The sequence below is a fragment of the Aspergillus multicolor genome (assembly GCF_047715735.1).
Source record: "Aspergillus multicolor strain CBS 133.54 unplaced genomic scaffold BDW74scaffold_32, whole genome shotgun sequence".
Lineage (NCBI taxonomy): Eukaryota > Fungi > Ascomycota > Eurotiomycetes > Eurotiales > Aspergillaceae > Aspergillus > Aspergillus multicolor.
Window position 1 is genome coordinate 77,972 of NW_027395983.1, and position 26,527 is coordinate 104,498.

Sequence of the window (26,527 nt, forward strand, 5' to 3'; positions counted from 1 at the left end):
AGAGAATATTTCGCATATCGCACATTGCACAGACTCAGCTCTCATCAGGTCCTCGGAAAAGAAATCCACCTGTCCGACAAGCTGTGGTGATGTAACCGTGGATCGGAACTAGCATCGGCCTCCCGAACCGCAGTCGTACCAGCCCAGTAAGCTTATTTTAGGGACACTACAGTTACATTGGTTTACAAGGCATAATAGCAGTGAGATGTAGATATAGATACTGTGCTATTTTATATCTAGTACGTTGTAGTGATTACTATCAGTGTTTATTCCATTAGTGTCCTGTCGATTCCCTCCAGCAGCAGCGCTTGCGTGCCAGATTAGACTAACTCCTATCCAAAGAAAATTTTCCATCGCTCAAAATTCCAGCCCAGTATGTATATGTGCGCGCTCTAAATAGATCGGGTATATGTTTGTATGTAGTGTCGATAAAAGCCGACCGTGCGTTCATCGGCTCTGGCGCGCCCGGCAGCGACCGTGCCTGATGTGCTTGTGCTTGGCCGTTGATCGCGTAAAGCGCTGGCCGCACTGCTCGCAGGTGAAGGTCTTCGCCCGCCCGCTCTTCTCACGTAGGTGTCGCTCGTAATTGCCGAGTGAGGAGAAAGCCCGACCGCCGCAGCTGTGCTCCCAGCATCGGATCGGGGCTTTCGCATCGCGACTGAGCTTTGTCTTGGGATAAGCGGAGGGGGCCGGCGAGGGAGCGCTGTTGCCGCAATCGGACGGAGAGGAGTGGTCGCTTGGGGTTGTGCTGCCTGATGAGATGTTCGAACTGTCCGGGAAAGTGCCGCATTGGTCGATGAGGTCATGGGTAGATGGTGAAGCGAGGGACGACGGATTCGTAGGTAGCATCGGAGAGGTAAATGTATGGATCGGGTGCATCCAGTTCATGGTGTTCAGCTGGTTATCGGAGTACTGGCCGAGGAAGATTGGGTTGGTTGTAGGGGCGAAGCTGGAGAAGGGCAGGCAAGAATAATCTGGCATGGAGTAGGACGGTGTCTGCCAGCACTGATCCATCTTCAAGTTCCCATCATTTTGATCCGATATAGGAGAGACATCGACATTCCAACTCGTCCAGAACGTTTCCGCAAAAGGTACTGTGGGAAAGCTATAGAGCGGATTCTGAAAGGCTGCCATGGTCGGGGTAGAGTGCACAACGAGTAAGGAGAACTTGAAGAATGCGATCGGGATATAACTCTGGCGAGATCGGTCGGAGAGTTTGAATAATGGGAAGGATCGTTCTTTCCGTCGTTTGAGGATACAAGTGGTAGAGTGTCAGGAAGGAGTGGAAAGAGAAGGAGCAACGGGGGTAAGGCGAGGAAACTCGGCGAAGCGGGACGAGAGTGATGTGCTGCAGGGAACACTGTGAGAGCGAGCGCAGATTGCGTCTGAGGCTGATTGCAATAGGTAGCTGTCGGATACGAAGCCGCCAGCAATCACGGCCAGCCAAGCCAAGCCTGACTCTGATGTGGTGCAGCTGAACTGGATCATGGCTGGCACAAGAATCTCCCATCGGTCTGGCCCACAGCGGTGTATGACTTCCAATGAGCACAGTATTTGTGACATTTTGCGAGATTGGTGACTGGACAGGAGGCCGGTGGAACCTGTCTCGCCCAGATCTTGGAAGATCGGCGCAAACTTGCAAACGAGGTCTGCCCTGGGGCATTCCCGCATTCACTTCCGTTCCTGACATTCGGTACTTTGGGGACACGTCTTACAGCCACTGCGCCGCTGCAGATAGAGCCACGGCCCTGCGTGGGATCAGGTTATTGGCTCAGCCGGCGCTCGGCTAGCGGAATTGGGATAAAGCATGGGCGGGTGATTGTGAGGAGGTGAAAGAAAAGTAAAGACAATCTCGGAGTATCTCGCTCCTAGGAGCTGTAGCTCTGTCACTTGCCGCCACCAGCAGCATGCAGGCCCAAAGGTCGAGATTTTGGCATCTTGCCCGCACTGAGCTTGTCGATCGTCGCTACCCAGACAAACAGTGGGTTTCTTGCCTCCTCAAACATGTGGATGTGGTTCTCGATCTCGTTTTGTCTTCAAAAAAATTGTTTTATTATTGAGAAGAGTAATGGGCTCCTGTTATTGCGTCAGAGACCCATACGCCGATCAGATCGAACCCATCGAACCTGTTCTGCCAGGAAGAATAGGATTGGTGTTTCCGAAACCGAACCGACGATGTCAATGTGTCACTTCCTCGGCAGTGATAGTATGGCGGAAGCTCGAAGGGCTTCTCACAATCGGATCAAGGGTTAGCCGACCGGGGTTCCTAGTTCCGCTGATGCTCTAAGAGCACCAAGCGATTGTATGAAATGGATAAAGGAAACATAAGACAAGATCGATATAAACCTCCATGTGCCCCGTGCTCCTGATACAATATGATGGGGAATCCCTGTCGTGCTACCCAACCTTGTCCGTGTAAACTATCGTAAAGCAGCCGGTCGCGGCGCCAAAATTTCCGCTTATCAAATCCTGCTGACCGCTACGAACGCCACGAGGAAGAGTTCTTTGTTCCTGGGCTTCTAGGAGCGATCCATCAATAACACTGTCTTAACTAGTTAAAGCCAGAATTGAGTTCGCGTCCATTACCTGGTAAGGTGATGCTGATGCTGATGCTTGGAAGCTGCGTCAGGTTCAGAGTTCTCACCCGTTCCAACTTTCCCAGTCCCCGGGCCACGGCCCGCTCTGCTGCGGAGACGAGACGTGTCGAACCAAGGTACCCTGCAGACCAAGTGGACCAAGGCACGGATCTTATTTGAGATGCGTGATCGACACTCCGGTGGAGCTAGGCGAAGGATAAGGAGCTTGAACTTCGGCGAATTGGAGTATACGCAGGTCTGGAGCAGTGCCATCATCAATGAACTTGTCATCGCGTAGACTAGGTCCAAGGCAAGGGCATCCGTAGTGTAGTCGTTCATGCTGCGACCTTGCGCTCAGTAAATCCCACAGCCATTTTGCTTTGTCCATGATTGCATAGTCTCCAGCTCAATAATACTTTCGGAGAACCAGCCCATACTGCAACAGCAGTGAATTGTTTCTTTTCGTTTTACTTCGACCTCTAATCGTAATTATATTATCATTCGAAATGGCGCAGAACTCGATTGCGACCGGCGAGTCGTCGACTCGAGCGGTTATGAACAATGAAGCGATTGAACAGGACATTCGAGAAATATGCGCAGAGGTGCTGCGCCGGCCGGTGGGAAAGATCAAGTTGGACAAGTCGTTCGTCGCACAGGGAGGAGACTCTCTGCTAGCAATCAAGTTGATGGCGCGCTGCGGGGACGCGGGGTATACAATCACCATCAACGACATGCTTCAGGCGACGAGCCTTCGCAAGCTATGCCAGTCTGTGCAGATAGCAGGGGGGAACAGCGCGCCATCGAAGTCGTCGCCTCCCGCGCTTGATGGACCTGCAAGCCCCGCGCATATCTGGGATGCACCATTAACGGCAGCGCAAAGAGTATATGCCTGGACGCAGGCTTGGGATGCCAAGTTGTTCCAATTAAAGGGCGAAATCTCGGAATCGTCGCTTACTGCAGCTCTGAACTGTCTCGTTAGCCGACACTCTATCCTCCGAGCCAACATTACAACAATTAAAAACAACGAATTGAAACTCACGTACAACAACAGCTCGAGAGAAGTGTTCGTTCCGCAGCAAGTTGAGATCTCAGCGACATCAGAGCACTCAGAGGAAGAGTTTCTGGGTGAGAGAGAAGGGTTGGAAGCTGATGAAAAGGAGAAGGGGAGTCTCTTCGCGGCGACCGTGTTTGTGCAACACCAACCGGACAGCACGTGCATCGCCCGCTACCTCCGGCTCGACCTTCACCGCGCTATCGTTGATGCTGCGTCCTGGAACATCTTGCAAAACGATCTTGACGCTGCGCTAAACGGTAAATCCCCCGCGAGCGATAACTCGGATGCTAAGTTCGACTCCTGGATACGAACGCAGAACCGTGCGGAGTTTGACTCTGACCGACCAATTCTTCCCAACGACACGACCAGCCCGAACGGAGGTGGAATCAAAGGACGAAACAGATTGGAGGAGTACAACGACCTCGCAGAGGTGGTTGTTTTGGAGACGGACGCAGCAGGTCTGGGAAAGCTGGACGACGGAGCTATCCACGCGGTGCTCCGTACCCAGCCGGAGGACTTCGTCATCGCCGCACTAGACATTGCGCTCAAAGGAGTTTGGAAATCGGATGAGGCTTTCGCATTCAAATTGATCTCAAATGGCAGGCGCGGGGCGGGCCCCGAGCTGTCAGGGACGGTAGGGTGCTTCGACACCGTCACCCGCCGATTCGTCGAAACGGAGCAGGAAGAGGGTGGAATAAACCTTCTTCGAAGAGTCAAAGATACGCGACTGGGCTTTACGGCAAGCAGGGATACATCAAGAGCTGGAGTTGAAAGCAGATACGTTCTTTTACATCTGGGGCAACTCTACACGGAACTCGAGTTAAGGGACGGGATCCTCCATGAGGTCTTCCATCACGATGACCTGCGTACACTACCCCCAGAGTGCCTAGCATTCGTTGAACCTTTTTGGGAGAAGCAGCAGCTTAAGCTCCGCCTGCGATCACGGTTGCCTGATCTCGATAGTGAACAGCTAGGCCAGATTGCTGGGACTTTCCGCGCTGCTTTGAAGGAATTGGTGGCCGAGTGTCAAATGAGCCGACCTCAAGGCACCCTAAGCGACTTTCCCTTCCTACAACTTGACTACCCGGAAGTGGACCACCTCGTATCGACTCAGCTCAAGGCCGTGATGGCCGACCCTTTCCATGACATTGAAGCGATATTCCCCTGCGCGCCGCGACAGGAAGCTTTCTTGGTGGCCCAGGCCGTCTACCCCGAACTGTACCAGTGTTCATTTGTTGTTAACATGAGTACCGAGAGCGCATATACGGAGATGGATCTCAGTCGCCTGCGCGACGCCTGGGGTCAGCTCATTACCCGCCATCCGGCTCTTCGAACAGTCTTTGTCGAAAGTACAAACCGACGAGGGAAGTTCGATCAAGTGGTGCTGCGGGAGGGAATCGGTTCGATTACATTGATGGAAAGTGGTGATGAGGAGGCCGCTCGCCAGCTCGCCTCTCGTCGCCCCGTTATGTTCAAGAACTATGGGGAGACTCACCAGGTTACATTTTGCAAAGTCTCGTCGACCGTGGTCTGCGTTCGTCTCGACATGTCGCACGCCCTTGTCGATGGCCTCTCTGCCCAGGTACTGATGCGGGACCTTTCGCAAATTTACAGCCAGAAGAAACTGGCCACCCGCATCATGGCATACCGCGACTTTGTCGACTATCAAGCGCGGCTGAAGATGGATGATTCGGCGGCTTACTGGTCGAATTACCTTTCTGGAGCTCAGCCATCCCACTTCCCCCTGTACGGAGACAACATGAGCCGGCAAGACCTTCGTACTGTCCGGGCGGATATTGCTCTGGGTCCTGATGAACTTGGAGAGTTTTGTGGTAAGTTTAATGTCACACCCGCTAACATTTGCCAAGTAGCGTGGGCGCTAGTCCTCAGGTCCTATACCGGTTTGGAGGATATTTGCTTCTCATATGCGACATCGGGTCGAGATCTGCCCCTGAAGGGAATCAACAACACAGTCGGGGCATTCCTCAATGCTGTCGTCTGTAGGGTCAAACTGCCACCGACAACAACTGTGCCAGAAGTCTTGCTCCGAGCGAAGACCGACTTCGTGGAAAGCCTGGCACACCAATACTACTCCGCTCTGGACGATGCGCAATCCGGAGAATTCGCCCGTTTCAAGGGCAACACTTTGATGTCTTGTCAAAGAAAAGCAGCAACTGAACTCGCGGGCTCTGGTCTTGCTGTTGAATTAGTTGACGCCGCCAACCCCAACGAAGTAAGTCCTGACTGTCGCATTTTCCGATCATATCAAGCTAACCAGAGAGCAAAGTACGACATGACAATTAACATTCAGATTGGCTCCTACGGCCTGGAGGTGATGATCGACTACTGGCATTCGCGAATTGGACAACGCACAGTTGAGAGCGTTGCGCAGTCTTTCCGACAGGCGTTCCTGAACCTTGTTCAGCAAAGAGATGCCGTCTTGGGAGAGTCTGATATTATCACTCCTCAGGAGATCGATCAGCTTCGCCAATGGACTAAAGACATCCCTCCAAAGGTCAACTACCGCATCCACGATAAGGTCTATGAGCAGCGACTCCACCAGCCTGATGCCTGGGCTGTACAGGGTTGGGATGGTGATTTGACGTACCAGCAGCTAGACGATACAGCCAACAAGCTAGCATCTTACCTTGTCAGCTTGGGCGTACAACCAGAGACAAAGATCCCGATTTGTTTCGACAAATCGAAGTGGGCAGTGATATCACAGCTTGCAATTCTTAAGGCCGGAGGCTGTGTTGTGCCCCTTGGGACTAAGCAGCCGGCATCAAGAACAAATCTCATCCTGCAGGACTTACAAGCGACCATCGTCCTAACAATAGACACGTACGCCTCTCGCTTCACCGAGCTTGTGACCCACACTGTTATCATCGATGAGTCGTTTATGGCTGGATTGGCGCCCGCTGAGATGGTCCCTTGCTCAGCGACGGTCGACAACTCCGCCTTCATCATCTACACCAGCGGCTCAACTGGTGTCCCGAAGGGTGTTGTACTTCCACATGCAAGTCTTTGCACGAGTCTCGAGCATATGGGTGCTAGATTCAAGCTTAGCCCAGAAACCCGCACGGTCCAATTCTCGGCATACACCTTCGACATATCTATACAAGATATCTACACAACATGGCACTATGGTGGTTGTCTGATCGTCATTTCGGAAGAAGATCGCATCAGCAATCTCGCTCCTGCAATGGTGAAATATCAGGTCAACTGCGCTGGACTTACCTCGACGGTCGCCGGCATGATATTCCCGCAAGACGTGCCAACGCTCCGGACGCTCGTCCTGCTCGGTGAGGCCGTAAAGCCTGCCGTGGTTGAGCAGTGGATCGACCACGTCGTTGTCTTCAACGCTTATGGACCTTCGGAATGCTCGATGCAAGCTAGTGTTAACCAACTCACACCCGGTTGCAATGCCCTGAACATCGGCTGGCCCTTCGCAGGTGCGCTTTGGGTAGTCGATCCAAACGACTACAACCGCCTTGTGCCAATCGGAGCACCCGGCGAATTGCTTATTGAGGGCCCTATCCAGGCTCGTGAGTATCTAAACAACCCTGTAAAAACTGCAGAAGCTTTCGTATCCGACGCAGCATGGATGATCAAGAATGGGTTTGGCTCAGGTAGACGCCTCTATCGCACTGGAGATCTCGTCCAGCAAAACCCCGATGCCTCCATCACATACATTGGACGTCGTGATACCCAGATCAAGGTGCGAGGTCAGCGCGTTGAGGTCGGTGAGATCGAGCACCATCTACTGCAACAGGATGCGGTTCTTGACGCGGCTATTATTTACCCTAAAAAGGGCCCTTGCCAAGAGCGTTTGGTCGGTCTTCTGACATTGCGCGACTATTATGCTGGGAAGAGTGCAGGGCAGGAGGTTGTACCGGTGCCTACAGAGAAGCTTCCCGCCACAAAAGCGCAAATGGCTGCTGCTGCCGAGCAGCTTTCTGAACACGTCCCAGAACACATGGTCCCGAAGATCTGGATTCCTTTGGAGAGCATGATGCCGCAGAACGACTCGTCCAAGCTGGACAGGAAGAATCTTGGGTTGTGGCTCGAGGCTCTCGATACTTCCTTCTTGGAAAGCCTTACCAAGCCATCCGATGCTGGAGTTGAATGCCGTGAGCCAGAAACTGTTGCGGAGCGTCATGTTCAGAACGCGTGGGCTGAGGTTCTGCGTTTGCCCGCCAGTCAGATACCAATCGAGCACAAATCGTTCCTTAGCGTAGGTGGAGATTCGATTACTGCCATGCACGTTGTTTCCTGGCTACGGATGCGCGGAGTCTCGGTCGCGGTGCGAGATGTGCTCGAGAGTAAATCCGTCGCTCAGCTTGCGCAAGCTGCCACCATGAAAGACGGGAGCTCGAAGACTGCCGACTACTCATTCCCTCTGTCACCGATGCAACAGTGGTACTTTGAGTCAGTTGCCTCCACCGAGAAGCCCCTCGCCTCTGGTGGTCCCGATCGATACAACTCTAGTCTTTGTCTGGTGCCTCGGCAGCGACTTGAGTTCTCTGAGCTCGCCCAAGCGATGAGCGCTCTCGTCTCCCAGCACCCTGTTCTGCTGTCTAGGCTCCAGCGCCACAGTGCCGGGGACTTCCGGCAAACGATCCTCAACGATCTCCCGCAATCCTATGTTCTGGAGAGTCACAGTGTACCCACCCAAGGCGACGCGGAAGCCATCATAGCCGAGGCTCAAGGCAGTTTGGATATAGAGAAGGGTCCGGTATTCTCTGTTCATTATATCGACGTGGAAGAGACTTCAAAGAGATCGCTCGTATTTATGACAGCCCATTGTATGGTTGTTGATGCTGCCTCTTGGAACATTATTCGTCAGGACTTGACCACCCTACTGCAAGGACATCAATTACCCACATCCACTTCCCTGCCTTTCCAGACCTGGGTCAATCTGCAAGCTGAACGGAGCGATAAATATGTTCTTCCCCAGGATCTGCCAACTGCGGACCTTGAGTACTGGGGCTTGAACGGTAGCAATACCCACGGGGATGAAGCCAACGAAGGTGTGGTTTTCGACGGCCCCGACGTCAAGACTCTGTTTGAGGGCGCCAACAGAGCCTTCCGCACCGAGCCCGTTGAGGTTCTCCTCGCTGCCCTGTTCAAGTCGTTCAGTGATACATTCCCCGATCGGCAAGTTCCAGCCGTCTTTGACGCGCATCATGGCCGCGATGGTGGTGAAGATGACCTTGACGTCTCGAGGACGGTTGGGTGCTTGGAAAGCATGATTCCGGTGTACATTTCCCTGGATGAAACACACCAGTTCTCGGAAATTGTCAAGCGAACTAAGGATGCTAGGCGCAGCGCAATCGGGAAGCGCCTAGATTTCGCCCGTGACAACCAGGTCGAAGTGCTCTTCCGATACTCCGAGGCCCCAGCCGCCGACGACATCTTCGAAACGAAGCAGCTCAGCGGAGATAAAACATCTTCAACTGGCGAGAAGGTCCGCCGTGGATGTGTCTTCAATGTCGATGTTCTCGCGTCGCAGGACGAACTCCGTATCAACTTTAAGTTTAATTGCCATATGAAGAACCAACACAAGGTTCATGAGTGGGCGCAGGCCTACCTCAGCAGTATCAACGCGATGGGAACGGACCTATCGACGGCGCCATCCGTATTTACTGTGACCGATTTCCCTCTGCTACACCTGACTCAAGAAACCCTTACGACTCTTCAAGATGATGTTCTGCCCAAGGCAGGAGTCAAGCCGGAGCTGGTCGATGATATTTATCCATGTTCTCCCATTCAGCAGGGTATCCTGATGAGCCAAGTCAAATCTCCCTCTGAATACTATATTCAGCAGTCCTTCGAGATAAAGTCATCTGCTTCCGATGCTCCGGTCGATGTTCCCCGTCTCCTTGCTGCCTGGCAAGTGCTAGTCAACCGCCACCCTATGCTCCGCACGCGATTCGTTCGGTCGGTGTCCGGCTCCAGTGAACGTATGTTTGATCAGGTCGTCCTCAAGTCTTGCAAGGCCAACGTGGAGCACAAGGAGTGTAGCAATGAGGATCTATCTGCTACTCTCGCTGTCAAGGCTGATTTGGATGACCGACACGTTGACAAGCGCGTTGGCCATAAGCTGACTGTCTATTCCACATCTTCAAACCGGGTCTTCGGGAACATTATCATCAGCCACGCGTTAGTTGACGCTTCCTCGCTCATGAACATTCAAGCTGAGCTTGCTCAGGCTTATGATAAAAAACTGACCCCAGACACCCCGGGTGCGGCGTACCGCGGCTATGTTTCATATCTGCAGAAGACCCCGGCGGACCAGGCGTTGGATTACTGGACCCAGCGCCTTGCCGATGCTGAACCCTGTTACCTACCCGCTCTCACGGTGGATGGAACGCAGTCGGCTCCTGCCAAAGACACTACGCACCGCGAGCCATTGCAAACTGTGTCTATCGACATCGACGGCGTCGATGAGCTGCACAGCTTCACTGAGACTCATGGGGTTACCATTGCGAACGTCTTCCAGCTTGTTTGGGCAATGGTTCTTGCACAGTACACTGGTTCCTCCAACGTGTCGTTTGGCTACTTATCTAGTGGCCGAGACGTCCCTGTCAAGGATGTTGAGCTGTTGGTCGGACCGCTCATCAACATGATGGTGACGCATATCAAGCTAGACCACCAAGCGAGCGTTCAGACCACACTCAAACAGATTCAAGATGCCTTCTTTGAAAGCTTTGACTACCAACGAGCCCCCTTGATAGAGATCTGGCACGCCCTACAGCTCCAAGGCCAAAGCTTGTTCAACACCGCGCTCTCTTATCGCCACGTTGTGTCCGCAGAGAAAGACCAGCTCAGCCTTGCTTTGGAACAGATTACCGGTGAAGATCCGACCGAGTACGATGCCACAGTCAGTGTGTTTGCGTCGCCGGATAAGATCTCCGCTTCTCTGCAGTACTCGCCCGCTTTTCTCTCAAAGGACAGCGCCACCAGGTTGCTAAGCTGTGTCCAGCAAGGTATTCGGTCTTTGATTGCACATGGAGACGCGCGTGTTGGGGACTTGGAGACTCTTACGCGGGAGGACCTCGAACAAGTCCGCGCGTGGAATGATGAAATTCCTGCCGTTGATGGACATCGTCTCATCCATGATTTGTTCGCCGAACAGCGCGTCATTCGACCCGATGCAACAGCCGTTTGTGCCTGGGACGGTAACTTGACATATCAGGAACTGGATGGCCTGTCAAATACGCTATCCCACCATCTGGTTACTGACCTGGGAGTAGGCCCCGAGGTCTTCGTGGCGCTTTGCCTGGACAAATCCCGCTGGGCTGTCATTGCGCAGCTCAGTGTGCTGAAGGCCGGCGGCTGTGTGGTCTCGATCAATCCCAAGCACCCCACACAGCGCCTGGAGCTTATCCTTAAAGACATCGACGCCCCTGTCATGCTAACATCCGAGAAATACTCTTCTAGCTTCACAAACCTTGTTCCGAATGTCCTGAGCATGAATGAAGCCTTGTTCTCTGCCATTCCTACGCAGTCTCACCCGCCAAGCATAAACGTCACTCCCGACAATGCCGCGTTTATCATCTATACCAGCGGTAGTACTGGTATGCCGAAGGGTGTGATTTTGACCCATCTCTCTCTTTGTTCTAGTTTCCGTGCACATGGAAAGGTCTACGGAATGTCTCCCACCACCCGATCGCTCCAATTCGCTGCGTACACCTTCGATGCTAGCATTAGTGATATCTGGGGTACAATCTCGCACGGAGGGTGTGTTTGTGCCATATCAGAAGAAGAGCGCATGAACAATCTTCAAGGCGTAATTGAGGCCTATGGCGCTACGCATGCACAGGTCACGCCAACCGTTGCTGGCTTACTTGATATCGCCAACATCAAGTCCCTCACTACTCTTATCCTCGGGGGAGAAGCTGTGAGAGAGGCCATGATCGAAGAGTATGCCAAGGCCGCTGGCAGAGTCAAGGTTCTGAACGGATATGGCCCATCGGAGGCCAGCATCTACACCACCTGCAGTGCCCCTCTAGTTCACAAGAAACAGGCGCTTAACATTGGTAGACCCCTTGTCGGGAGTGTCTGGGTGGTTGCCAATGGCGAGACAATCTGTCCCGTTGGTGCTGTTGGTGAGCTCTGGATTGAAGGCCCGCTTTTGGCTCGCGGGTATCACAACGACCAGAAGAAGACGGACGCAAGCTTTGTGACAAACCCAAAGTGGGCTAAAGCCGTCGGGCTTGAGGGCCATCGCTTCTATAACACGGGCGATCTTGTCCGTCAGGCCTTCAACGGTGACTTGATCTACCAAGCGCGAAAGGACTCCCAAGTCAAGATCCGCGGCCAGCGTGTCGAAGTCGGCGAAATCGAGTACCGCGTCAAGAAGCTCCTGTCAGCTGCGAAGAACCTCGTCGTTAGTCTGATCACGCCTGGTGGCAATTCCTCCAACTTCATGATTGCCGTGTCGATGGAGCTCGATGACCAGCTTTTTCAACGCCATCTTCTCCCCGACCCAGTTCATGGCATTTTCCTGCCAACCGCTCCTCACCTCCGCGACGCATTCAGACAACTTCATACGTCGCTTTCTGACGTTCTGCCGTCGTATATGCTGCCGCATCTGTTTGTTCCTGTGGTGCAGCTTCCTCAAACTGCATCTAGCAAACTTGATCGGCGCACAATCAAACAGATGCTTGAGAGCCTGCCAGAGGAGGTTCTATTCCAGTACTCCCTTTCCAATAGCTCGAGCGTTGCGCCTACAACTGAGATGGAGAAGAAGTTGCAGGCACTCTGGGCCTCTGTCCTGAATGTGGACCTCGACCGCGTCGGTGTTCAAGACCACTTCCTCCACTCCGGAGGAGACTCCTTCACTGCGATGAAGCTCGTCTCAGCAGCAAACGCGGCCAACGTCCCCATTACCGTTTCCGATATTTTCCGGTATCCGAAGCTGCAGGACATGGCTGCTCACCTTGAGGCTCAGATTTCGCAGCACCACGCCGTCCAGGATATTCCACGCTTCGCATTGTGGAAAGAGGCCCAGAACACCGATCATTCGGCCAATGAGGAGGAAGTCCTGCGTGTCGCTAAACTCTGCGACGCTTCTATCGAAGACATTGAGGATGTGTATCCGGCCACACCGCTCCAGGAAGGTCTGATGGCCATTACTACGCAGCAACCTGGATCCTACATTGGGCGCTGGGTTTTCCGGATCCAAGACTCAACAGACACCGACGCGTTCAAGAATGCATGGTCATCCCTGGCTCAAAAGGCACCCATTTTACGAACGCGCCTTGTGCCTGGCCAGCAATCTGGCGGGTTGCAAGTTGTTATTCGAGAGTCCGTGAGCTGTGCCGAAGCCACGGATCTGAAGCAGTATTTGGACCAAGATCTCGAGCAATCTTTCACATATGGACGGCCTTTGATGCGACATGCGCTTATCGATGAAGGAGACAAGCGGTACTTCGTCCTAACAGCCCATCACAGTGTGTACGATGGTTACAGTTTGGGCAAGTTATTCGATGCAGTCGCACATCTGTATGATGGGAAAGAGCTTGATCCCACCCCTTCATTCTCCCGATTCATTTCGTACCTTTCACAGCAGGATCAAGATGCCGCCAAGTCCTTCTGGCAGTCCCAGATTAAGGGAGAAGTTGGCGCACCCTTCCCCTCGCTCCATCGACCGTCTTACAGGCCGCAGCCAACGCAGAAGCAAAGCTCAAGTGTGGACATCACGTCGCTTGGCGGGTCGAAGACACTCGCGTCTATGCTCAGGGCAGCATGGGCCCTCGCCGTATCAGCGTACGGTGGCAATGATGTGCTATTCGGCGTTGCGCTAAGTGGAAGAGCTGCCCCAGTTCCAGGAATTCTCGACATGCCAGCGCCCACCATCACGACCGTTCCTGTGCATGTTCACATCAATCCCGAGCAAAGAATCGATGAGTACCTGGCTACCGTCCATCAGCAAAGTGTTGATATGATTCCGTTCGAGCACACCGGTCTGCAAAACATCCGCCGCTTCGTTGGGCACGAGATTGACCTTCCCCACCTCTTCGCCGTCCAGCCAGCTCGTGAGCGTGAGAACCCTGTTCATGGCAAACTTCTGTCTTATGAGCATGGCCATGTCCCAGAGCTCAAGCTTGATGGCTATGCTCTTACCGTTGAATGCATCACAAGTGATATTACTGGTGGCCCCGTGACAATCGAGGCGCACTTCGATGAGGAGATGATCTCTACCACTCAGACCAGGAACCTGCTAAGTCGGTTCCGCCATATCGTTGCACAACTTGGTGCACGTGGCCAAAAGTCCACCCAGCGGCGGCTCGAGGACCTTGACCTGCTCAGCGAACACGAGGTCACCCAGCTTTTTGACTTCAACCGTGATGTTCCTGCTGTGCAGCAAGCCTTGGTTCACGAATTGGTCTCCCAGCATGTCTCTACCGACCCTGACGCCCCCGCCGTTTGTGCCTGGGATGGCAACCTGTCGCGTGGAGAGTTGGACCACCTGGCAAACAAGCTGGCTCTACATCTCACGACTCTTGGAGTCAAGCCCGAGTCCATGGTCGCACTCTGTTTGGACAAATCTAAGTGGGCTTTGGTCGCGAACCTGGCAGTCCTCAAGGCTGGTGCTGCGGTCGTCCCAATCCGAGTGGACCCCATTCAGCGCGTGCACGGTATTCTGCAAGAGACGAAAATCACAACTACCCTGGCGTCGCCAAGCTCGAAATCGGCGCTTGAGGGCCTGGTACCTAACTTGCTAGCCATTGGAGATGAATTACTACAATCCCTTCCGGCTCCAACCACCCAGTCCATCTCTTCTGTTAGCCCTTCGAATGCTGCCTTTGTCATCTTCACATCCGGATCAACCGGGAAGCCCAAGGGAGTTATCGTCGAGCACGGCGCAATGTCAACCAGTATGCAAGCCCACGGAAAACTGTTTGGTATGACCCAGGCGACTCGAGCCTTCAACTTTGCCCACTTTACCTTTGATATCTCCCTCCACGACATCATTTCCACGTTACAGTTCGGTGGCTGCGTCTGTATTCCCTCTGAACAAGAGCGAGTAAACGACATGGCGGGCGCAATGCGCAGAATGGGTGTTAATTACTCCTTCCTTCCTCCCCGTGTTATTCATACCATCAAGCCGTCGGACGTTCCAGAGCTCAAGACACTGGTAGTCGGTGGCGAGGCAGTACAAGCAGAACATTTGGAGCCTTGGCTGGATGGCGTCCGTGTCTTCAATGCGTACGGTCCCACTGAAGCGTCAATTGCGGCGACGGCAAATGAGGTTTTGGACCGCAGCCAAGTTTACAACATTGGTGGCGCCATAGCAGGTGCTCTGTGGGTTGTGGATGAGAACGACTACAACAGGCTCCTGCCTCTTGGCGCCGTGGGTGAACTCCTGATTGAAGGTCCTTTGCTTGCTCGCGGTTACTTGAATGACTCAGTCAAGACAGCGAATGCCTTCATTACGAACCCCGCGTGGACCTCCGAGTACTCTAGTTACGGAAATACCGGAGAACAACCCACCGAACGTCGTATGTATCGCACGGGTGATCTGGTGCGGCAGGTGGAAGACGGATCCCTCACCTACGTCGGACGAAGCGATGGCCAAGTCAAGATTCGCGGACAACGAGTCGAAATTGGGGAGATTGAACACCATGTCAGCGAGCACCCGACCGTGATCGAAAACGTCATGATTTATCCCCGCCGTGGTCCAGCGCAGTCGCAACTTGTTGGGATTGTTACCCTGCATGGCTTCATTTCCCCTGCCTCCGCCGACGACATACAAACCACACCCCTTGATCAGCTGCCTCATGCCCTAAAGCAAGCATCATCCGTCCGTGCGTATCTGCACTCATGTGTTCAAGAATATATGATTCCCAACTACTGGGTCTCGCTCAGCTCCATGCCGCATAACACCTCCGATAAGATTGATCGCCGTCGTCTGACTCAATGGCTGGAGACGATGGATGTTAGCTTCTTTGAAACGATCATCCAGAGTCGCATGGAGGAGACTGCGACCCCAACCACGCCCGAGGAGAAGGCTATTCAGCAAGTATGGGCTGATGTGCTTTGTGTACCGGTCGAAAGGGTCTCGTTGAGCCGCCCGTTCCTGAGCGTCGGTGGTGACTCTGTTACTGCGATGCAAGTTGTGTCAAAATGCCGTTCTCAGCATAGTATTTATGTTAGCGTTCGTGATGTGCTCCAATGTGACTCGATCACGCAGTTGGCCAAGAAGGCTGTGGTTAAGAGCACAAGTCCGACCACCGACACGCAACCCTCCACATCTGCGGTCGACCAAGCTCCACTTATCACTACGGCATTACCGGTCTTCGACATTGACTCGGCTGACTTGCCCAAGCTTGAAATCGAAGCACTGCCGAGTGTAGGTGTTGAAAGTTTGTCTCAGGTTGAAGGCATCTACCACTGCTCCCCCATCCAGCAAGGTATCCTGATGAGTCAAATCAAGGACGCCACAACTTATCAAGTGCGTCAGGCGGGCGAGGTTCGAGCCAATGATGCCTCTACAGTCGACTTGAACCGACTCCTGCGTGCCTGGCAATCCGTCGTCCAGCGCCATGCTATTTTGCGCACATTCTTTGTCCCTAGCCCGTCAGGACAGGAGCTATTTTATCAGGTCGTTCTCAAAAGTTACATTCCGGCAACCACAGTCTTGCAGTCAGGAAGTGTCGATGACTTCCTTGCCCACTTTGAGAACTCTCAGCGTCCTACATACAGACCCGGCCAGCCGCCGTACCAGCTTACCTTCGCTCAAGCGCCTGCGGGACAAATCTATGCACAGGTGGATGTCAATCACGTTCTCATGGACGCTTCCTCTATGGACCTCATCCTAAACGATCTCCTGCTCGCGTACGACGATGCTCTTCCTGCCTCGTCCGCTGCGTCGTACGGCACATATGTCTCGTTCCTTCAGCAGACCTCCGCGACTGACTCGCTCAACTATTGGAAGAACCGCCTTGCCGATGCAGAACCATCGCATCTTCCCCCCTCATCCGAGCTGCAATCCGGAAAACGCTCTTTGAACAGTGTCTCGCTGAAAGTGGAAAATATCAAGCCCCTGCAAGACTTCCGAGATGCGCATGGGGTTACCATTGCCAATATCGCGCAGTTGACCTGGGCTCTTGTTCTGTCGCGGTACCTCGGTTCGCGCGATGTCACCTTTGGGTATTTGTCCAACGGAAGGGACGCTCCTATCGCAGGAATTGAGGAGATGGTCGGTCCGTTGATCAATCTCATGGTTACTCGAGTGCAGCTCGCCACATCCGGAGCCACCGTCGCAGATGCCGTAAAGCAGGTTCAAGACAACTTCCTCGATGCTTTTAGTCACCAGCGAGCCTCACTTGGCGATATCCAGCACGCGCTCAAGGTCTCCGACCGCGGCCTGTTTAACACCACTATGATATACAAGCCTAAGTCTATCGCCAGTGCCGCGGACAAGCGCAGTCTAGCGATCGAAAGCCTTGCTGGAGAAGATCCCACTGAGTATGATGTGCAAATTAAAATCGTGCCTGATGAAAACGGGTTGTCTCTGGACCTGGAATACGCTACCACGTTCCTGAACGAGGAATCTGCTCGCCGTCTACTGGGCAGCATGCAATGCGCTCTGTCTTCTATTGTTGCCAACCCCAACGCAAGCGTTGATGAGGTTGACGTGATGCCGCCTACCGACATAGACTTGCTGCGGGGATGGAATTCAACCGTGGCACAAACTGTTCCTGGTAGTATACACGACAAGATTCACGAACAAGCCGTTTCTCAACCTGGAGCTCAAGCAGTTTGCGGGTGGGATGGAGACTTGACATATGCTGAAATTACGGACATGTCGGACCGGGTTGCGCATCACTTGAGGACCTTAGGGGTTCGTGAGGAGGTCATGGTTGGACTTTGTTTCGACAAATCCATGTGGACTATTGTGTGTATGCTTGCTACGCTCAAGGCTGGTGGCGTGATTGTTCCTCTCGGTGTTCAGCTACCGGTTCAGCGTCTCCAGCACATTTTGAACGAAACCGATGCCCCAGTTGTCTTGACTATGGGCAAACATCTCTCCAAGTTCCAAGATATTACCTCGGCTAAGATTCTCGCTGTCGACTCTGCTTTTATTGCGTCGCTGCCTCGACCAGCCAGTGCACTCAACACCTGGGGCGTGACATCCCAGAGTGCAGCCGTTGTTATATACACCTCGGGATCGACAGGTACGCCGAAAGGTGTGGTCCTCACACACGGAAATATCTGCACGAGTGTCGAGAGCCATGGCGCAAAGCTGCAAATGGGCCCTCATACAAGGACACTACAGTACTCCGCGTACGTTTTCGACCTCAGCCTTCTCGACATCTTGTCCACCCTGCGGTTCGGTGGTTGCGTCTGCATTGTTTCTCAGGAAGACCGTGTTGATATTCATAGCCTTACAACGAGCATGGAGACTATGGGCGTTAACATGGCTGTCCTCACACCTACCGTCGCCGGACTTATCGATCCTCAAACTGTCCCTACCCTGTCAACACTGGTCTTAGCTGGAGAAGCCGTTCCTCCAAGTGCTGCCGAGACCTGGGCAAAACATGTTTTCCTCTTCAACGGCTACGGACCCGCCGAATCCACCATCCTTGCTACAGCGAATGGTCCAATTGTTCAGAAAGAGCGAGCTCCCAGCGTTGGCCATGCATTGGCTGGCGCTATCTGGGTGGTTGACACCGAAGATTACAACCGCCTTGCGCCGGTCGGTATTATTGGTGAGCTTTTACTGTCGGGCCCGTTGATTGCTCGCGGCTACCTGAACGATCCTGAGCGGACCGCGCAGTCGTTTATTACGAACCCTGCGTTTATCTTCAAGCATGGCTTTGACAGCTGGGCTGGGCAGCGCATGTACAAGACGGGTGACCTAGTTCGGCAAGATCCCATCGACGGCTCGATTACCTTCATTGGCAGAGCAGATGGTCAAATCAAAGTCCGCGGTCAGCGCGTTGAGGTTGGCGAGATTGAGTACTGGATTTGCCAGCAGTTCAACGTCCAGACTGTTGCCGCTGATCTCATTAGGGCCAACACAAGCGACCCGTCTCTGGTAGCGGCCATAGAACTTGAGAAGGATCCTTCCAGCAACGAGACTGGCATCTTAGGCTCTACCGGGTTTCTTAAGGACTCATTCCTACACCTGCAGACAGCTCTCCTCAAAGCTCTGCCCTCCTACATGGTCCCTTCGAAGTACATTCCTGTCAAGAACATGCCCCTTACTGCCTCTGGCAAGCTTGATAGACGGTCTCTCCGAGCATTGCTGGAGGGCCTTACAGAGGAACAACTCGCACAGTACGGATTAGCTGGGGGTGATCATGTTCTGCTGTCAACCAATATGGAACATCGCTTGGCTAGCCTGTGGGCCGAAGCTCTCAACACAACCAAGGAGGTTGGTGCCAATGCCCATTTCTTTCGTTTCGGTGGTGACTCCGTCACTGCTATGCGACTGGTTGCTCTTGCTCGTGCTGCAGAGCCTCCTATTCTTCTATCTGTCGGTGATATTTTCAAGAGTCCAGTCCTGTCAGATATGGCGAATGTCATAGAAGGCTTCAATTCTATCGAGACCGCCCAGGTAGAGACTGACGTGGCGCCTTTCTCTATTTTATCCAAGCTGGATATCAACAAGCAGTCGTATCTTCCACGGATCGCAGCTCAGTGCAAGGTTGAGTCCGACGACATTGAAGATGTCTACCCTTGTACTCCTCTGCAAGAAGGCCTCATGGCTATCACTGCCCAACAACCACAGGCATACATCAGCCGCTGGGTCTTCCGTCTGGATGACAGCATCGACGTCTCGCGGTTCCGCAGAGCCTGGACATCGCTAGTTGATTCAACTCCCATCCTTCGCACTCGGATCGTTCAGGATTCCAGAAATGGCGGGATGCAAGTTGTCGTTCGGGACGGTATCGTTGGGAACGACGTCGAATCTGAGCTTCAGGCTTATATTGCGGATGACTCGACCTGGACCATGGGCTTCGGCGACGCGTTAATGAGGTTTGCAGTTGTCACCAGCGGAGCGGCGCGCTTCTTTGTTTGGACGGCTCATCATAGCACGTATGATGGGTGGACTGCGCGAAAACTGATGGAGGCTGCTTTCATGATCTACTCTGGCGGCTCTGTCCCATCCTTCCTTCCCTTCACGCGCTTTGTTCAGTATCTACAAACCTGTTCTACCGATGATACGCGGGATTACTGGCAATCTCAACTCGAAGGCGGCATGGGCCCTAGTTTTCCTGAGGTCCCTAAGAATTATTCTCCTGGCCAGGTCGAAAGTCAGAGCTGTCGGCTTGCCGCCGGCAACACAAACGATTTTACCATCTCCACGCTGCTCCGGGCGACATGGGCTCTTATTCTCTCCCAGGAAACCGCAAGTCAAACTGTTGCTTTCCCGACGGCACTTTCTGGCCGGACGGCTCCAGTCTCTGGGATCCTCGATGTGATGGGTCCTACGATCACGACGGTTCCTGTTCGCGTCTCTCTGGATCCGGCCCAGAGTCTTTTGGCGTACCTTGCTTCCATCCAGCAACAAGCCACAGACATGATGCCATTTGAACACACCGGCCTTCACAACATCAGCAAGATGACATCTGTTGCTCTCAATTTCCAGCATCTCTTCGTTGTTCAGCCTGCGGTCGACCGTCTCGACCAGGCCTACTCTGGTTTCCAAGGGGTAACCCCGGTGCCTTTTGAGACGGCAGGCTTCCACAACTACCCTCTTGTTGTGGAATGCAGTACTAGGACGAGCGACAATGATAGCTCCGTCGACCTCCAACTCCAGTTCGACCTTGCCGTTCTCCCTGCTGAAAAGGTGACCACAATCCTTGAACGCTTTACTCACGTCTTCCGGCAATTGCAAGATGTTGCTAGTGGAGCGACAACACAAGGCACTATTAGCGACGTCAGCTTCATGACTCCAGAAGACCTCGGTCGGATCAAAGAGTGGAACCAGTTTGACAACAGAATGACCATGGCTGATTCATGTATCCATGAACTCGTTCAACAACAACTTTGGTCTCGTCCAGATGCACAAGCAGTCCATTCCTTTGATGGTCACCTAACATACCAAGAATTGCACGATCTCGCTGCTCAACTTGCATCGCACCTCGTCGGCTTAGGAGTTGGTCCTGAAGTCATGATGGCTACCATTTTCGAAAAGACAAAATGGGCGGTTGTCACCTATCTTGCTGTTCTCATGGCCGGAGGCACAATTGTTCCCATCAACCATCAACACCCTCGGCAACGCGTGCAGGGCTTGGTCCAAAGCATCGGCACTAAACTTATCCTGACTTCGCAGGACCCTGAACAACTTCAAGGTCTTGTTACTGGACCTGTTCTTAAGGTGGACCACAACCTTCTCGCCCAGATCTCAGCCGCCAACAACACCCGTCCGACCGTGAAATCCACCGATCCTGCCTTCGTTATCTTTACCTCCGGATCTACCGGAACCAGCAAGGCCGTCGTTCTTCAACATGGCGCCATTGTCTCGAGTATGGTCAAAGGCCACGGCTCGCTCTACGCAGCTCCAGAAACCCGAGCTCTCCAGTTCTCTGCCTTCAACTTCGACATCAGTATCGCCGAGGTGTTTACGACTCTCTCCTTCGGCGGATGCGTGTGCGTCATATCTGAAGATGATCGTGTCAGCCGCCTTGGGCAGGCCATGGAGGAAGCTGCTGTCAACTTTGCCATCCTCACGCCCACCATCGCCAGCCTCCTCAAGCCTGAGCATGTCCGGAGTCTCAAGAAGATGCTGCTCGTCGGTGAAGCACTTCGTCCCGAGGTCGCTGCGCCCTGGGTCTCGTCTCACGTTGAACTGTTCAACGCGTACGGTCCGGCCGAATCATCGATCTTGACCACTTACAGTCAGCGCATCACGGACGCGTCTCAAGCATCCAACATCGGTTTCCCCTTAGCGCATAGTAACCTCTTTGTCGTCGCCCCGTTCAACTACCACAAGCTTCTTCCAGTTGGCGCGGTTGGTGAACTACTCATTGAGGGACCGTTGCTTGCGCGTGAGTACTTAGGAGAGGAGAGAAAGACAGCTGAAGCGTTTGTGACGGATCCAGCCTGGCTGCAGCAATTTGATCTTGGTTCTGTCTCTGGCCGAAGATTCTACAGGACTGGAGATCTGGTACAGCAGAAGCTGGATGGGTCTTTTGTTTACTTGGGCAGACGCGATACGCAGGTCAAGATCCATGGTCAGCGTGTTGAAATCGGGGAGATTGAGTATTGGGTCAAGAGCAAACTGGCCAGTGTTGGTGAAGTTGCGGCGGGGTTGTTCAAACCCTCCGATGCCGATGGAGAGCCTCTTCTCGCCGTTGCGATGGAGGTTCCGTCTAGTTCCGGTGCAGAATCTGGTCTCCTTCCATTGTCCGATACCATGCGCGACAAATTCGGTACTCTCCGTCGCGACCTTTCAGATGCTCTACCCTCGTACATGGTGCCTCAGCTATACCTCCCATTTGCGAAATTGCCACTCACGGACTCTGGAAAGCTGAACCGACGCGCAACTTGGGATGCAGTCCATGCTTGCGACTCTATGTCTCAATACTTCCTTGTGGACGATGTCAAGGTGGCTCCCTCTACTGACACCGAACGCCTACTGCAGGGTCTCTGGGCAATGGCACTCAAAGTTCCCGCTTCTTCCATCGGTGCAAAGGACGACTTCTTCCGCTGCGGTGGTGATTCGATCTCGGCCATGCGACTTGTGGCGAGTGCCCGTGAACACGCTCAGCTTTCTTTCAAGGTCGCGGATATTTTCCGTCATCCGATCCTGGCTGATATGGCGGTCCTTGTCGACCGGAATCGTTCAGAAGCCCAGGCCGTGACGCCGTACCAGGCCTTTTCCACAGTGCCTGGTGGCTCTAGCGTGCGCGACTCGATCAAGTGTCTTCTCTCTGTACCTGGTAAGATTGTTGATGTTACCTTGGTCACAGACTTGCAGTCTCTCGCAATCGCTACGTCGCTGCGAGCCTCACGCGACCTGATGGCGTATATTAGCATTGACGGGGACGGCGCTCCTGATCTTGCCCGCTGGGAGGCCAGTTGCCTTGAGCTGGTCAAGCAGCATGATACTCTGCGAACCGCCTATGTGCCCTACGATGGCCAGCTCCTTCAAGTCGTGCTCAAGGAGTATACTCCCGGCGTCACGCACTACGAAACCGACAAGGCTTTGGAAACTTTTAGCAAAGAACTCATTGCGCAAGACATGCACCGAGCGCCTCAACTTGGGCATCCCTTCCTCGAGTTTGCTATCATAACCTCTGTCCAAGAGAACAGGCACCGTGTTATGTTCCGACTCAGCCACGCCGAGTACGACGCCATCTCGCTTTCGTACTTCGTGAACACCCTCCAAGAGATCTACAACCGCAAGCCAATCACCAAATACACCAACTTCCCTCGCTACATCTTCAACCTTTCCCAGCAAGACAGCGAGTCTAGTCGCAAATACTGGCGGTCGCTCCTCGAGGGCTCATCCATGCCTGCAATCTCAGCTTCCTCCAGAGCAAGGCGTCTCCCATCCCGTCAAGTTTACCACGACGCCCGACGCGTCAGCCTAGGCGCTCTTCCCACTGGCCTCACCCTCTGCACAATTATCCGTTCTGCCTGGGCTCTAACACTAGCCGAGCATGTCGGCACCCTCGATGTCCTCTTCGGCGAGGTCGTCTCCGGCCGCAACGGCGACCCGATCGCCGAAAAAGCGGCCGGCTGCTGCGCGAACATTGTCCCCGTGCGCGCCGTCATCAATTCCTCCTGGAAAGCGAGAGATCTCGTCAACTCCGTTCAGCAGCAACTCATCTCCCGCCTGCCTCACGAATCCCTCGGGTTCCGCGACATCATGCGCTCCTGCACTGATATGCCACAAGGAACCGTCTTCAGCTCGCTCCTCAACCACCTTGACGCCGCCTCGGAATGGACGCTTGATACCGTCGACGGGACATACAATGTTTCAGTCGCAAAGACTGAAGGCGCGGGTGATGTCTCTGATGTGTCGATTACTTCCACCGCTGGGACGGGATATGTTGAGATTGCGATGGCCTATCTTGAGGATGGGATTGGTGCTGAGGTTGCGCATAAACTGCTGGGTGGGCTGTGCGATACGGTTCATGCGTTTGGTAATGGAGATCTGAGTGCGGAGTTAAGACCTATCCTCCCGGTTGCTGGCACTGGTACTGGGCAGGAGGAGATTGAGGGGGTACTTGAGGAGCCTGTCTTCCAAGGTGACCTTGTTGATGCAAGTCTGGTTGCGTCTGAGCTCCAGAGGCAAGGTCATCAAGTGACTGTTGATGATGTTGTGGAGAAGGGCCTTAGGGCTCCTGCTGTTTAGTATCTGTATTCCGTTTTGCCCACTAGTCGATATAATTTTTTCATTGGATTTCTCATCCGTTTTTGAATCACTTTCTAAGCCTCGGTATATTTACTAACCAGTATCCATACCTGAACCTTTTCCATGCCCTTCCTGGGTACATATGCATCTTAACCCTTTGGTAAGAGGCGATGGATGTTCAACCCCAAACTCACTTAGACGTTAGACTTCCAGTTTTGATTTTGTTCAAACAACATAGACAGGGCCTCACGTTCCAGATCTAGTTCCTGTATAGTTCCAATTTGACCGCCGCTACTGTACCAGCCTTGTAGACTAATGGGCCAATACCTAGGTTAGTGCGAAGGACCGCCAAGATCCTCAAACACTCTCCGGTAGACTTATACCTCGGCCATCGGCGCGCTCTTAAAGCCTTTATGACCTAATCTAGCCGATGGTTAATGTCTTCCACGGGAGTTGAAGTCCAACATCCCTGTCCCGGAGGCCAGCAAGGACAGGTTCACCAGAAAGAAGAAGGAGAAGGAGGAGAAGGAAAGCACTGTGAGTGCTACCCCGACTAGATCGGAACCCGCGAGCCGTAACCCCTACGATGCGCTAAGCAACTTTCCCCGCTCCCGGTGAGCCCGCCTTGCCGGCCATTGTCTGGGGGCAGCACCCCTACCGGGGCTAGATTCAAGATCGTCCGGCATGTGCCTGAATGCGCGGATGGTTTACATCTACAACGGAAAAGCTGGTTGTAGGGCTTAGGTGAAGGGTTCCAAAGCCCACCTGGTGCACCTCCTGCGGCGTCGCCTATTCCGGTCCCTACGTGGCTTATTGGTTTGGAAGGTTAAGTATTTGCGTTGGATGTTAAACTGCTAATTGGCTTATAGTGCGTCAAGGTCCATGTGTCCCGCGTTCCAATTTTTTTTTTTTGTGTTGGGTCGTGTTGGAGTGCCCCAGAGAGCAGGGGAAGCAGTCAACTTCAACTCGAACATCAAAAGATATCAAGCAGATATACACTCCCGACGCTCGGTAACGCTGCCAACCATATGGTAATACATGCCCTGGTGTTCACTGCAACTGGCATCAACGTAGAAGGTAAATAACATATATCAGAATAGATCACTCCATGTGAGGAAGAGACTGCCCCTTTACACAGAATGTGAGGATCTAACTTAGTAGCGAGTCTTTTTTTCTTTAATACCTAGTAAAGGACGCTGTACGATATCAAGCACTCTTTTCGGGTTCTGTCAGACAGGGATGGGGGAAATACTAGGTGGATTGTACTGCATACCGCATCGATGTAGTTTTGTTTTCTTGACCTCTCACCTTCTTATGACTGGGAGTAGGGTTAGTAATCTGTTAGGCACTGTTGCGAGCTATGATACTTTTCTTACTTAGATTCCGTGCAATCTTAGTTGTTGTGAATATTCAACGTCGTGGATTTGATATGCCAGGGGACGAAGCAGATTATCATTGCTACATATTTTCGACCTTACTACGGCTGGGATGGTACCTGATCTTGACTCTTTCAACCCAGCGGGTCGGTGAGAGTTCCTTGCTCATTTTCCTTGCATTCGCAGTTGGTACCTTAGCTCGAGGCCCGACTACCGGTATTAGGTACTAAAGTATGAGTGAGCACTCAACAGTGGACCCCGGGGTCGAAAATAATTTGGGGCTAACCGAGAACCATGGACATGGATATGGTCTCACGGGTATGGTAGAATGTCTAGAATCAAGTAAGGTATGGTTAGCTCGAGTATGGTAGGTACCTTTGTAACCACCGTGAGCAAAAAGAGCTTCTTCAACTTCGCTGGTTATTCGTATATATCTGAGAACGTTCATACATGATGCTGTGCTCGCAGCTTCGGCTCCTTAATCCATCCAGTCTTCTGTAGGGTATGCTCAACTCAATTCAACCCCCACCACTCCCTCAAGCCAAACCACTTCCACCGCGAACTCAAATAGAAGCCCGTACCCCCTCACTCAGCTACGCGTTCGCAACTCGCTGTACTGGTTCCAGAAGACCTCGGCGCAAATCATCGCCATGTTAAAGAGCAGAGAGCACAGCCGGTAGAAGAGGATGAGGGCCTTAACGGCAAGGTACGCGAAGAGGAGGAAGAGGAGGACGCCGAGTCAGAAGAGAATATCGGTTCCTTTCCGTGGCCTGGGGGATTTGGAGGGTGTCATTGTATCCGTGCCGTTGTTGTTGTTGTTGTTGTTGTTGTTGTTGTTGTTGTTGTTGTTGTTGTTGTTGTTGTTGTTGTTGTTGTTGTTGTTGTTGTTGTGGGTACCTTTGCTAGGGAAAGGACGGTCTGGGTGAGGCTGGGCGGAGACAGATCCCGTTAGGCGCGGCTTGTAGTTGTGTAGAAGACCGGCTAGGTACCTAGGGTACCAGTAGTATATGGTACAAGTTGTAGAATTTTCCAGCGCAGTATATGAGTATCTAGCAGTGGTTATTTGTACTCTAGCGACCGTGTTAATGCTCTCGGTTTGCCTGAAATCGTGCTTTATTCTGCTTGTCGACCCTCGAGCTTCGTCCATACTATAATATGGGTGTACTCTCGTACGGGCTGTGCAGGTAGATACAAC

General features: G+C 53.1%; 2 protein-coding genes across 2 annotated transcripts; one reads left to right on the top strand and one right to left on the bottom strand.

Annotated features, from left to right (window-relative positions):
* Nucleotides 1-198: 198 nt before the first annotated feature.
* Nucleotides 199-1,362, bottom strand: BDW74DRAFT_160439 (uncharacterized protein). Its single transcript, XM_073725622.1, has one exon. The coding sequence runs from the start codon at nt 1,132-1,134 to the stop codon at nt 448-450; it is 687 nt and encodes a 228-aa protein (XP_073579876.1). The 5' UTR covers nt 1,135-1,362; the 3' UTR covers nt 199-447.
* Nucleotides 1,363-3,082: 1,720 nt separating this feature from the next.
* BDW74DRAFT_182005 (uncharacterized protein) lies at nt 3,083-23,956 on the top strand (the record flags this gene model as incomplete). The annotated part of the gene is made up of 4 exons (XM_073730152.1): nt 3,083-5,462; nt 5,502-5,863; nt 5,918-14,347; nt 14,411-23,956. 4 exons carry the CDS (start codon nt 3,083-3,085, stop codon nt 23,954-23,956), a joined length of 20,718 nt encoding a protein of 6,905 aa, XP_073579877.1.
* Between the last annotated feature and the right edge of the window lie 2,571 nt (nt 23,957-26,527).

Bases quoted from the DNA above. Each gene is read 5' to 3' on its own strand.
- BDW74DRAFT_160439 (XM_073725622.1), bottom strand. From the start codon at position 1,134: ATGGCAGCCTTTCAGAATCCGCTCTATAGCTTTCCCACAGTACCTTTT.